An 11,675-nucleotide genomic window follows, 5' to 3' on the forward strand; every position below is an offset into this window, starting at 1 on the left:
CTGCTGCCCTGATCATTTTTCTACAAAAACATTTAGGACATGTTTCCCCACTCTTCAAGAGACTCCATTGGTTGCCTATCCCTCTATATTAAACAAAAAACTCCTCTGTATTAAACAAAAATTGGCTTTAAAATACTGTTACCTTGCCCCCTCCTACCTCACCTTGCTACACTCCTACTACAACCCAGCTCGCTCACTTCACTCTTTTAATGTAAACCTTCTCACTGTACCTCAATCTCCTTTATCTTGCCACCAACACTTAGCCCACATCCTGCCTCTGGCCTGGGACATCTTCCCTTTTCAAATCCAACAGACAATTACTCTCCCTTACTTACTCTCCCTTACTTTCAAGGCCTTGAAAGCCTTATTGAAGGCACATCTCTTCCAAGAGGCCTTTGCTGACTAAGCTCCTTCTTTCCTCTTCTCCCACTCCCTTCTGTATCTCCCTGATTAACTCCCTTTATTCATCCCCCCTCCCAGCCCCACAACACTTATGTACATATCTGTCATTTATTCATTTATTTAAATTAATGTCTGTCTCCCCCTCTAGACTGTAAACAATTTGTGGGCAGGGAATGTGTCTGTTTATTGTTATATTGTACTCTCCCAAGCACTTAGTACAGTGTTCTGCACATAGTAAGTGCTCAAAAAATATTATTGACTGGCAGTAAGCCCTCCATCAATCGATCAATCAATCAGTGGTATTCATTGAGTTTTACTGCATACAGAGCACTGTAGTAAGCACTTGGAAGAGTACAATACAACAGAGTCAGTAGACACATTCCCTGCCCACAAGGGGTTTACAGTCCAGCAATAAACGCCATTAATTGACAGGAGATTCAGAGATGATGCCGAAGTTGAGAGCTCCTGAATGAACTTCTGTCTCTGTGGTCAGGCTGCTAACTAAGATGGGTTGGAACACCACATAAATTAAATTACAAAGGCAACCCTCTGTCCAGTGAGAGCTGTACTCTTCAAACTTCTCTGCTCAAGCAAATGGAAGGCTCAAGGGAAAAATCAAATGTTGAAATATGAAATTGGTTACACAAGGTTTTGGTGCAAGGTCCCACTTTTTATTATTCATTTCTTCAGAAGGGGGAACTGAAATCTAGGTTTTTCTGGTCCACATTTGCTTTCCTGAAAACTACCACCAAGTGAGCACAGACTGCAAATGTACGAAGGGTAAAAGAGGAAGCACATACTTGTAAATTGAGAAAAACAAAAGTCAGTGAGCAGATATGTACAAGAGTGCCAAGGTAGCTGATGGGAAGATGTGATTTAGGAAGACTTTAAAGGTGGGGAAGTGTGGCAGATTCAAGGAAGGAGAGAGTTCCACGTAAGAAAAATGTGAGCAACGCTTCTGTAGACTGTAAGCTCATCTCTAAACTTTAAGTTCGTTGTGGGCAGGAAACATGTCTACCAACTCTGCTGAATTATACTCTCCCAAGCACTTTGTACAGTGCTCTGCACTCATTATGCACTCAGTAAATGCCATTGATGATGATGAAATGGAAAAATTGTGAGTTTGGTTTGATTAGAAAGTTAGCTTGGAAGGAGAAAAGAGAGTAAACTGGTATGTAACATGCAAAGAACACAGATAAGAAAGAGGGAGCTGATGGAGAGCTTTAAATCCAGTGGTGAGAAGTTTTTCTGTTTAATCGGAGAGAAGTGGGTAACTGTTGGGGCTGTTTGAGGACGGAAGTGATAAAGTCAACCAAGGTTTTTCTCAAGCTTCCAGTGGGTTTGCTATTCTAGCAAGATGGAACAAGCCAAACCTCTTAAGAAATTAGTACTGATTCCCCTTTTTAAGACTGAATTAAATGATTTTGCAAGCAGAGCATCACACTAGAAACACACTTGCTAGAAATACAAAATCAATGCGGCATGTCACCGACGCCAGAAGGAAGTCTGTTTAAATAATACGTAATAAAAACAAATCTAATCTTGCTTAAAAGAAAGCCAGCTAAAAGGTTTAAGTGCAGGAAGTCACAGGCTCTACAACCCTCTTTGATTTAACCCCCATCCTCAAATAGCTCAAAATTCCTCTGCCAAAAGTTCTTTGGGAAGTGAGCACTTGAATAAAACAGATAATCTATACACAAATGATAGGATGAGCAACTTTGGGAAACCAAGTTGGAGCAGAACCTTTCACTGGAGAAGAAATAGGAGGTGCGGAGAACCTGGGACTACCTGAGTTCTCTCCACCTCCTCTTAGCCACAGAACTAGTGAAGACAGACACTAGGGCCCTCTTTTAAAAGAAGTGTTTAAAAACATAGGGGACTCTTTTTAAAATAGTATTTGTTAAGCTCTTACTATGTGCCAGGCATGGTACTAAGTTAATCAGGTTGGACACAGTCCCAATTCAGTCATAGGGTTCACAGTCTTAATCCCCATTTTACAGACGAGGCAACTGAGGCACAGAGAAATTAAGTGACTTGCCTAAGGTATCACAGCAGGCAAGTGGCAGAATCGGGATTAGAATTCAGGTTATCTGACACCCAGGCCCATATTCTTTCCTCTAGTCCATACTGCTTCTCTTCTTCCCAAACCAGTCAGCCAGTCAATCATATTCACTCAGCGCTTACTATGTGCAGAGCACTGTACTAAGCGCATGGGAGAGTACACTATAACAATAAGCAGATGCATTCTGTGCCCGCAGTGAGCTTGCAGTCAACAATGCTAATCACTCTGTTTCAGGGAAGAGGCAGTGAGGTGGAGAGGGAGGAATTAGATTAGGAATCGGTCACTGTCGAGACAAGTTATACAATAACACCAGTCTGACCCCCACCACTCTCCCTTGAGCAGCAAAGCAAAGACTAGTTCAAGTGTACATGGTCAGTTTTCCATTTGGATGTGGACTTCTCAAACTTGAAAATCAACTCAAGTATCCAAGGAGAGAATAAATAATTGAAATCTGCAGATAATCGAAAATGAATGTTCTTCCCCAACTTCAACTTTTTCCCCTGCTTTTTCGTGCGTTTTTAAAATCAAAGCTTTTAGATGCCGCAGTAATCTTCACTGCACTCGCTGGAAGTGCTGACAAATAGCGAAAGACTCAAAAAAACAGTGGAGAAGAAGAAGGATAGAAGAAAGGGACCTGGATAATCAAAATGGGATACTCAATGTCTGGCTAGAGGAATGTTAATTTGGTAATCAATTTTCCATAACTGTAGTCATCTGACCGGTTCAGCATTCTCCCCACCATAGTATTCAGAGAAAATTGATACTCCAAAACAGATATTCCTTTACAGCACTAAGGGCATCTTGAGCCTTTGGGATTCAAATTGACCTTTAACTCTCTTGAGTAGAGACTTCAGGAAGATTGAAATACAGTCATGAGAAGCAGCTTGGCCTACTGGGCAGAGCACAGGTCTGGGAATCTGAGGATCTTGGCTCTAATACTGGCTCCATCACTTGTCTGTTGTGTGACCTCGGGTCAGTCACTTAACTTCTCTGTGCCTTAATTACCTCCTCTGTAAAATAATAATAATAACAGTAATTTTGGTATTTCTTAAGTGCTTACTATGTGTCAAGCACTGTTCTAAGCGGTGCGGGGGGATACAAGGTAATCAGGTTATCCCACATGGGGCTCACAGTCTTAATCCCCATTTTCCAGATGAGGGAAGTGAGGCCCAGAGAAGTGAAGTGACTTGCCCAAAGTCACACAGATGATATGTGGCAGAGCCGGGATTAAAACCCATGATCTCTAACTCCCAAGCCCGCGCTCTTTCCACTGAGCCACGCTGAAAATGGGGATTAAGACTATGAACTCCAATGTGGGACAAGGACAGTGTCCAACCTGATTAGCTGGTATCTAAAGCTGGTATCTACCTCAGCGCTTAGTACAGTGCCTGGCATATAGTAAACGTTTAACAAATACTATTTAAAAAAAAGGACCTTAATGCAGTACCAGGTATTGTGATTAGCACATGACAGCCACAGCAGGTCATGGGTTCTCCTCCACTTGTCTGCTCTGTGACCTTAGGGAAGTCACTTCACTTCTCTGGGCCTCATCTGGAAAATGGGGATTGAGATTGTGAGCCCCACATGGGCCAGGGACTGTGTCCAACCCCATTTGCTTGTATCCACCCCAGGGCTTAGTATAGTGACTCGCACATAGTAAGCGCTTAACAAATACTATTATTATTATTATAGCAAAAGCCAGTCTAATATTGAGCAGAGATGGAGGGATTATTAAGCCACATGGTTAAAGCTCACTGTCAGGAGTTTCATCTTTAGTCCCAAAAGATGACTGTCTATTTGCACTTAGTGCACTTGTGTGTATGTGTGTAATAAACTGCAAGGAGTGCACCAGAAAGCCAATCCCTGTAGGCCAGCAAAGTTATTTGGCCACTGCCAAGGGCAACTCACAATTCTGTTAGCACCAAACTGAGGAGCTGCAGGGAGTGACAATAATACTAATCATTATAATATTGATTATTAATCAATTAATCAATCAATCATATTTATTGAGCGCTTACTGTGTGCAGAGCACTGTACTAAGCACTTGGGAAGTACAAGTTGGCAACATATAGAGACAGTCCCTGCCCAACAGTAGGCTCACAGTCTAGAAGAGTGGACTCACAGTCTAGAAGAGTATAATAGTACTCGTGAACATAATAATAATTTTTTTTTAAAGTTAAGCGTTTCTTGTGTGCAGAGCAGCGTAGTAAGCACTTGGGAGAGTCTCTAGAGTTACTAGACACTAGAGAAGCAGCGTGGCTCAGTGGAAAAGAGCCCAGGCTTTGGAGTCAGAGGTCATGGGTTCAAGTCCCGGCTCCGCCAACTGTCAGCTGGGTGACTTTGGGCAAGTCACTTCACTTCTCTGGGCCTCAGTTCCCTCATCTGTAAAATGGGGATTAAGACTGTGAGCCTCACGTGGGACAACCTGATCACCTTGTAACCTCCCCAATGCTTAGAACAGTGCTTTGCACATAGTAAGCGCTTAATAAATGCCATTATTATTATTATTATTATTACTATGTTCTAAGCATCATATTGAATGCTGAGGTAGATACAGGATTATCGGTCAGACACAGTCCCCATCCCAGACGGGGCTCACAGCCTAAGTCGGAAGAAGAACGGGTATTAAATCCCCATTTAAGCCAACTGAGGCCCAGAGAAGAGTAGTGTCTTGCCCAAGGTCTCGCAACAGGCAAGTGGCAGAGCCGGGATTAGAATCCAGATCCTCCAACTCCCATGTATTTCCCACTCAACTTCACCATTTCTCCAGGGAAGCACACGTTCTAATGTTGAAGGACTCAGGGAGCTGGAGGAGGAAGCAAATGGCCTCCTCTTTCAGATGGCATTTCCCTCTGGATCCGAGTGAAACGTGAGGTGCAGTGGTGCTCCCAGGAATTTGGGGCCTGATAGAGTGGATTACCTCTCTCCCCTTTGGGAAGAGGGGTAGTCAGTCTCATCTCACCTCAACAGGTGCCCTCTCCCACCACGGAATCCATTATGCGGCCAAATCTGTGAGGCCCAGGGACCCCCAGCCCGATCTGTGGCCCTCTCGGGGCAACCAGCATCACTTGGTTAACCCCCAAAACCTCCTCATTTGCTAAAGCGTTTGAACTGTCAGTTGCCGGAAATTTCCTTGAAACAGAAGTGATGACTTGAGCGTGTTAGCTTATTAACGATAACATCTCTTTTCCAGTCAGTCGGAGGAACATCTCTCGCTTCCATCTATTATTTTCTTTTTCCACAGGGATCCTAGTCATTCTTCAGTACCTTATCATTATTATGAACCCTTGGGATCCGATGAATGTACGATGTACATTTCACACGAGCGGGGACGAAAGGGCAGCCATCACCGTTTTATCACAGAGAAACGAGTCTTTGAGAACTGGGCCCGGACATTCAATATTCACTTTTTTCAGCCAGCCTGGAAGCCGGAATCACTCACCATAAATCACCCCGAGATTAAGCCGGTGTTCTGAGGAATGAATGCACAAGACTGCAATCACAATCACCTACTGGATCAGACTTCAGGGTATTGAACCTCGTATCCCAGCAAGCCAACCTAAAAAGGAAAGGTTAATGGGATTTGTGGATGAAAACTGCTACAATATTCAAGGAGTTACTATGAATGAATGCATAAGGGGACATTTTCTATCAAATTGTATCCCAATCTAATGTGTGATTCTGCCATCTGTCTGACCTATGTGTGTGTGATTTGTAAAAAGCAGCCCGCAGTAGTAGAGATATGATTACTGAAGAGCACATGGCCCAGACTTTCATAATGCAAATCTACAGTAGTTATTTATTGAAGGGTTTTTAAAGGCAATCTAGGCCAGTATTTTTCTAAATCATGACCATGTGTTCCTAACCCTTGAAGAGTCCTAGTGACGTGTTTCAATTCGGAAAGAAAATGGCCCTTGTTGGCTCGCAATTGATATTTGATCTGCAAATACTGCACTGCTTTTTTAAAACCCCGATTTCACTCCTGCATTTGATCTTAAACAAAAAGCTTCCTACATGCTGCTCTACTAAGTCTCTGCCATTTACAAGACACTGCAAAGTCTCAAAATTCAAACCAAAAGCAAATCCCTTCAGGAGAAATGGATGTATGCCTCCAAGATGTCTGCTCAAGAATCGTTTCCTTAAGGGGATGGTGGAGAATACCCCTCTCTCCAGCTTGGCTACTTTCATTCATTCAGTCGTATTTATTGAGCGCTTACTGTGTGCAGAGCACTGGGTACTTTGCACTATGGAGGCCAGGAAATCTCACTGGGCGGTCTTTCGGTTGTCAATAACTTCATTATTCTTTACCAGTCAGTCAGTAGAATTTATTGAGCGCTTACTAGGCGCTTGAGAGAGTTCAATATAACAGGCACAGTCCCTGCCCACAGAGAGTCTAGAGGGACTTTGTGGCTTTTATACTCCCCATTCCCTCACCCTCTCCCAGTGCTATTTACAGGCTGCTTCCCCCTCCGGCCCACGTTGCTTTCTGGCCTCCGATTCTTAATTTGGTGCCTTCTTGTACCCTTTACTTATGTGGTGCTCCCAGCCTGCATCAGCAAGAGAGCAGATTTCATTTAACCTTTCCCCAGGATACGTAGTATGAGGCAGTACCAAGCCACATGGCTACCTAATCCAGGCTGATTCACCGCAGACTTTCTGTTATGGCTACCTGGGAGCCGTGCTCCCCATTGCTGCAGAAGTTTTACAAATTTGAGGTCTCCAATCCTTAGGTCAGTTGGCCCTTAGGCAAAAGGCAACAGAATATGCTGGCATCTTCATCACCTGAAGCTCAGGAGAGACTAGCCACTGTGGTACTCAAGTCGAAGACACTAACAGTACTCCATATGGGAGACCCACTGTGTCGGAGGATTAGATCCTGGCTTGGGAATAAAGAGGATTTCAGCGCTGCCGCTTCTTTCGCCTTCACCTGACAAGTATGAGCATTCAATTCCACAGGCGTAGCGGGGAATAATTTCCTTCTTACAGGGTGTGTTGTAGTTGAGTCACGGAAGCAATCCCGTTATAAAGATAATAAAAAATAAAAGTGTTACTACTGTCACGTGGCTTGCACTGTTCAAACCCAGTACAATTTGAGTTGCATGTCTAGGACACAGTGGGATGTGACGTTTTAAGTTTTCTGCTGAACGGGATTTCTTGGAAGTGTGGAATTTTACATTAATGCGCTTAAACGCCTTTGGAGCCGAGCTGTCGAGGGCCTTGAATATATTGTTGAAGTTGGCACTTTCGTTAAACTGATTTATGGGTCACCTTTAATATCATTCCAAGAGATTTTGTTGCCTAGATTAAAACAGTTCCTGTGACAATTTAAAATCTGTATTTAGGGACCTTTTAAAAACAGTAGTGTTGTGACATGCAAGAACTTTGCAGCTCTATTATCTTATTATAGCTCTGTGGCAGCTGCTTCACACCAAAATGCCCGGGAGCTGGCATCGAGGTTCAAACGAATTCGTCTTTTTAAGGTCCCCCGGCAAAACATTCAAAAAAACACATACATTCTGAATCTCCATCTTTCAGTTGAGGGTATTTTTCACTCCCATTAAGTAGAGGGTGTTTGATGATTTTTTAAATGGCATTTACTAAGTGCTTACTATGTGTCAGGCACTGTACTAAGCATCGACGTAGAAACAAGCTATTCAGGTTGGGCACAGTTCCATGTTCCACATAGGGCTCACTGTCTTAATCCCCATTTTACAGGTGAGGCAACTGAGACACAAAGAATAATAACAATGATGATAATGGTATTTGTTAAGCGCTTACTATATGCCAAGCACTGCTGTAAGCGCTGGGGTTGATACAAGGTAATCAGGTTGCCCCATGTGGGGCTCGCAGTCTTAATCCCCATTTTACAGATGAGGTAACTTAGGCACAGAGAAGTTAAGTGACTTGCCCAAAGTCACACAGCTGACAAGTGGCAGACCAGGATTAGAACCTACGACCTCTAACTCCCAAGCTTGGGCTCTTTCCACTAAGCCAAGCTGCTTCAAGTGAAGTGAAGTGACTTGCCCAAGGTCACCCAGCAGACAAGTGGCAGAACTAAGATTGGAACCCAGGTCCTCTGACTTCCATGCCCATGCCCGGTTTTTGAGAGAAAACTCAGATACATTTCCTGTGGATCAGTGATGGCTTGATTAGTACAAAAAAGCGCTGAGCTGTGGAACAAACAGCGTGGCTGGGCCTGGAGCTCCTGCAAGTGACTTTTTTTTCCCCGCTTTTGCCACTCTACCTGCAAATGTCATCCCGCCTTCATTCAGAGTCAGGGAGCCTGATCTCAGATAATAAAAACGGATGAGAAATCGTGTTTTTACCTGCCAATGATTTGGAAGCTCAGATTCGGTCTTAAGCTTGAATTCTCTCATTCTGCCGCTCACCTCTTTCTTCTCATCCTTTCTCTGACACAGTGACACTCTCCAGCTCTCCAGCCTGTAATACCGCTCCGTGTGCAAGGCCATTATTATACGATCCATGACTTCTGTTATTTCAACCCAACCAGGTTTGGCTGCAGCCATTACGATATATGGCCATTAGGAGAAGAAAACAGGAATTCACAAACAAAATCAATCATTCCAAATGGCCCATAAACAGAAGAGACTCACATACAATATACTGCAATAAATATTCACCCACGAAAAGTTACATTAAAAAAACATTAAGAGGTAAATATTCAAGGCGCTGGGTGGGAACTTAGCTGTGTGATTCCCATTAGCGTTAATGGGCGTTTGACGGCTAAATCCTCGGGCATCACTAACCTTCGTACTTAGTCCTGAGGGCCTGACAAATTGGAAGAAATAGAAAAGTTGGCGGGACGTGACATTGGTGACACTACTTTCACCCTCAAGAACCTTCACTGTGCTGGATTACAGGGGAAGGATGGAGAACTTTTCAGTGATGGGAAGACCGCCTGTCTCCTGCACCGGCAAAGGATTCAACCTGGATTTGGAGCGCCTGAAGTTGCTTAATTTCATGAAGTCCTCTCCCTTACGGAGACATTCAAAGAAAGGCATTACAGCATGTAATCTTCTCTTAAGTGCTGGAAACTAAATATTTAATTGGCTAAAAAACAAACACTGGCTTCCATTCCAATTAAAAACTACAGGAGGAGGTTAGAACAGGTGAAGAAACAGTTAATGTAGAGGGGGAAATTACAATGGTGGAAAGAATTATGTGAGCTTTTACAGGGGTCAGTATTTGGACTTGTCCTATTTTTTTAATCAATACAGCTGACCTAGATAGGGGTATCATACTCCCGCTGAATAAATCAAGCTGGCTAATGCCGGGAGTATTAAAAATACGGAGTAAAGTTCAGCAAGCTTTATGTTTTTTATAGTACCCGGTAGATCTGGGACAAATTAAATTTAATGTTGACAAATGTAATTCTGTACATGGGAAGATGGAAAGGTAGCTTGGCATGGTTTCCCAACTTCTCTAGAGCTACACACGAAATAACGGATTGGTGAGAACTTGTTATCAATACAGTAGTCTCGTCACAACCTCTAGGGATTTCCAAAGCTACTGGGGCTTCAACTCATAATATTGATTTTTTGACAAAAATTAAACATGAGTCTCTTTGAAAGGGGAAAGTGGGTAACTATTGTTTTCCTAGAAAAGAGCCAGGGATATTTAATTTTTGCTCAACCTGAAAAATTCCTTTGAGCATTCTCTCACAAGGAGACACGTTTTCAGGATGGGCAAGGGAATCTTTCCCCCAAAGACTCTTGGTTCAAATGTGAGGCTGAAGCAGGAAGTGACTAAGACTAAAAAGTATCTTCATTGGCAACTTCTGAATAATAAAATACTGTAAGAGTGTTCTTTTGGAAGACATGACAGATTGTGAGACCACTTCCATCCGATCCCCTGCCCAAGAGAGGCAGGGACCCTGTCAATTCCACTCTGGGCATTCTTTACCAGTGCTTAGTACAGTGTTGTGCACACAGTAAGCACTTAATAAATACTATTACTCTTACTAAGTGACAGACAGACAACAAAAGACAGGATCTCTTGGGTCAGGGAAGAAAGTACAAGAATCAGTGACAACAAATACTCCTTTCTTATTATTTTCCATGCTTCATCACTCCTATCATTCTGCCATATTTCTCTCTTTACTTCTTTTTCATTCTCATTTTTTCTCCCTTTTTCTGGGCATATCATCTTTCCCCATCCAGCTGAGTAGGAGAGGTATTCAGCCAGGTCAGCAGTATCTGGATTCCTCACATCTTTCTTATTTGGGGCAAGAGACAAAGCAGATAGTGAGGAGTGGTTTTCCTATTCAAAATGTTTTTATCAATAAAATGTTTAATCCTCCTTAAAATGTCAGATCGTTTCTGATAATCGCCTTCTCTGCAGACCGGCCCATCATGGACATGACGTGAAAATTGGGAAATATTGCTGATCCGGGCAGAGAGACTGGAGGATAAGGCCTTGCGGACTCCTTTCCCGTATTTACCTAACCGTGAAAGTACGGGCCTAGTTCAGTGCGGCTTCCTAGAAACAACACAGACAAATGATCTGCAAATATCATTCCCTGTCACAAAAATCTTGCTTGGAAAAGCTTCATTTTGAATGATGGAAATTAAGGCATGCATTTTAAAGAAAGTAAAATTCAAAAGAAGAATTATTTTTCTGGAAAAATAATTAAATAGCAATATATTCAAACACTGAAAAAGTTACAGAAAAATATGAACCTAAAATTTCATTAATGTCCGGAGAGCTTTGAAAAAGGACCAAATCGGGAAACAAAAGGGAAAAGCCCTAAAATGAGCCAATTAACTGTAATGGCCAGTACTTTGAGTACAGATTTATAAATTTATTGGTAACATATTTCTAGCCACAACAAGATATTGAAAAATTTAAAACAGCAAACAGCCCACTTTGTCCTCAGAATATCAACTTCTTTGAGGAACATTTATTCATTTGATCAATCGTACTCATTGAGCGCTTACTGTGTGCAAAACACTATACTAAGTGCTTGGGAGAGTACAATATAACAATAAACAGACACATTCCCTGCCCACAGCAAGCTCACTTGCAGGCCTGATTTTTTTTTTTTTTTTATGGTGCATAGTAATCACTTACAAAGTTCCAGACACTGGACCAAGCGCAGGGGTAGATAATCAGGTGGGACACAATTCCTGTCAAACAATCAATCCTATGTATTGAGCACTTACTATGTACAGAGCACTGTCCTAAGCACTTG

At 42.6% G+C, this 11,675-nt stretch overlaps 1 protein-coding gene across 1 annotated transcript in view; it reads left to right on the forward strand.

The window, feature by feature from the left end:
- Nucleotides 1-8,108, forward strand: part of ST6GALNAC5 (ST6 N-acetylgalactosaminide alpha-2,6-sialyltransferase 5) — a 272,328-nt gene extending 264,220 nt beyond the window's left edge. The window contains exon 5 of the mRNA XM_038745266.1: nt 5,709-8,108. Within this exon, the coding sequence (XP_038601194.1) occupies nt 5,709-5,940 (232 nt within the window). The 3' untranslated portion in view covers nt 5,941-8,108. The remainder of the gene's footprint in view (nt 1-5,708) is intronic.
- The last annotated feature ends 3,567 nt before the right edge of the window (nt 8,109-11,675 follow it).

This window comes from Tachyglossus aculeatus, chromosome 4 (assembly GCF_015852505.1).
Source record: "Tachyglossus aculeatus isolate mTacAcu1 chromosome 4, mTacAcu1.pri, whole genome shotgun sequence".
NCBI lineage: Eukaryota > Metazoa > Chordata > Mammalia > Monotremata > Tachyglossidae > Tachyglossus > Tachyglossus aculeatus.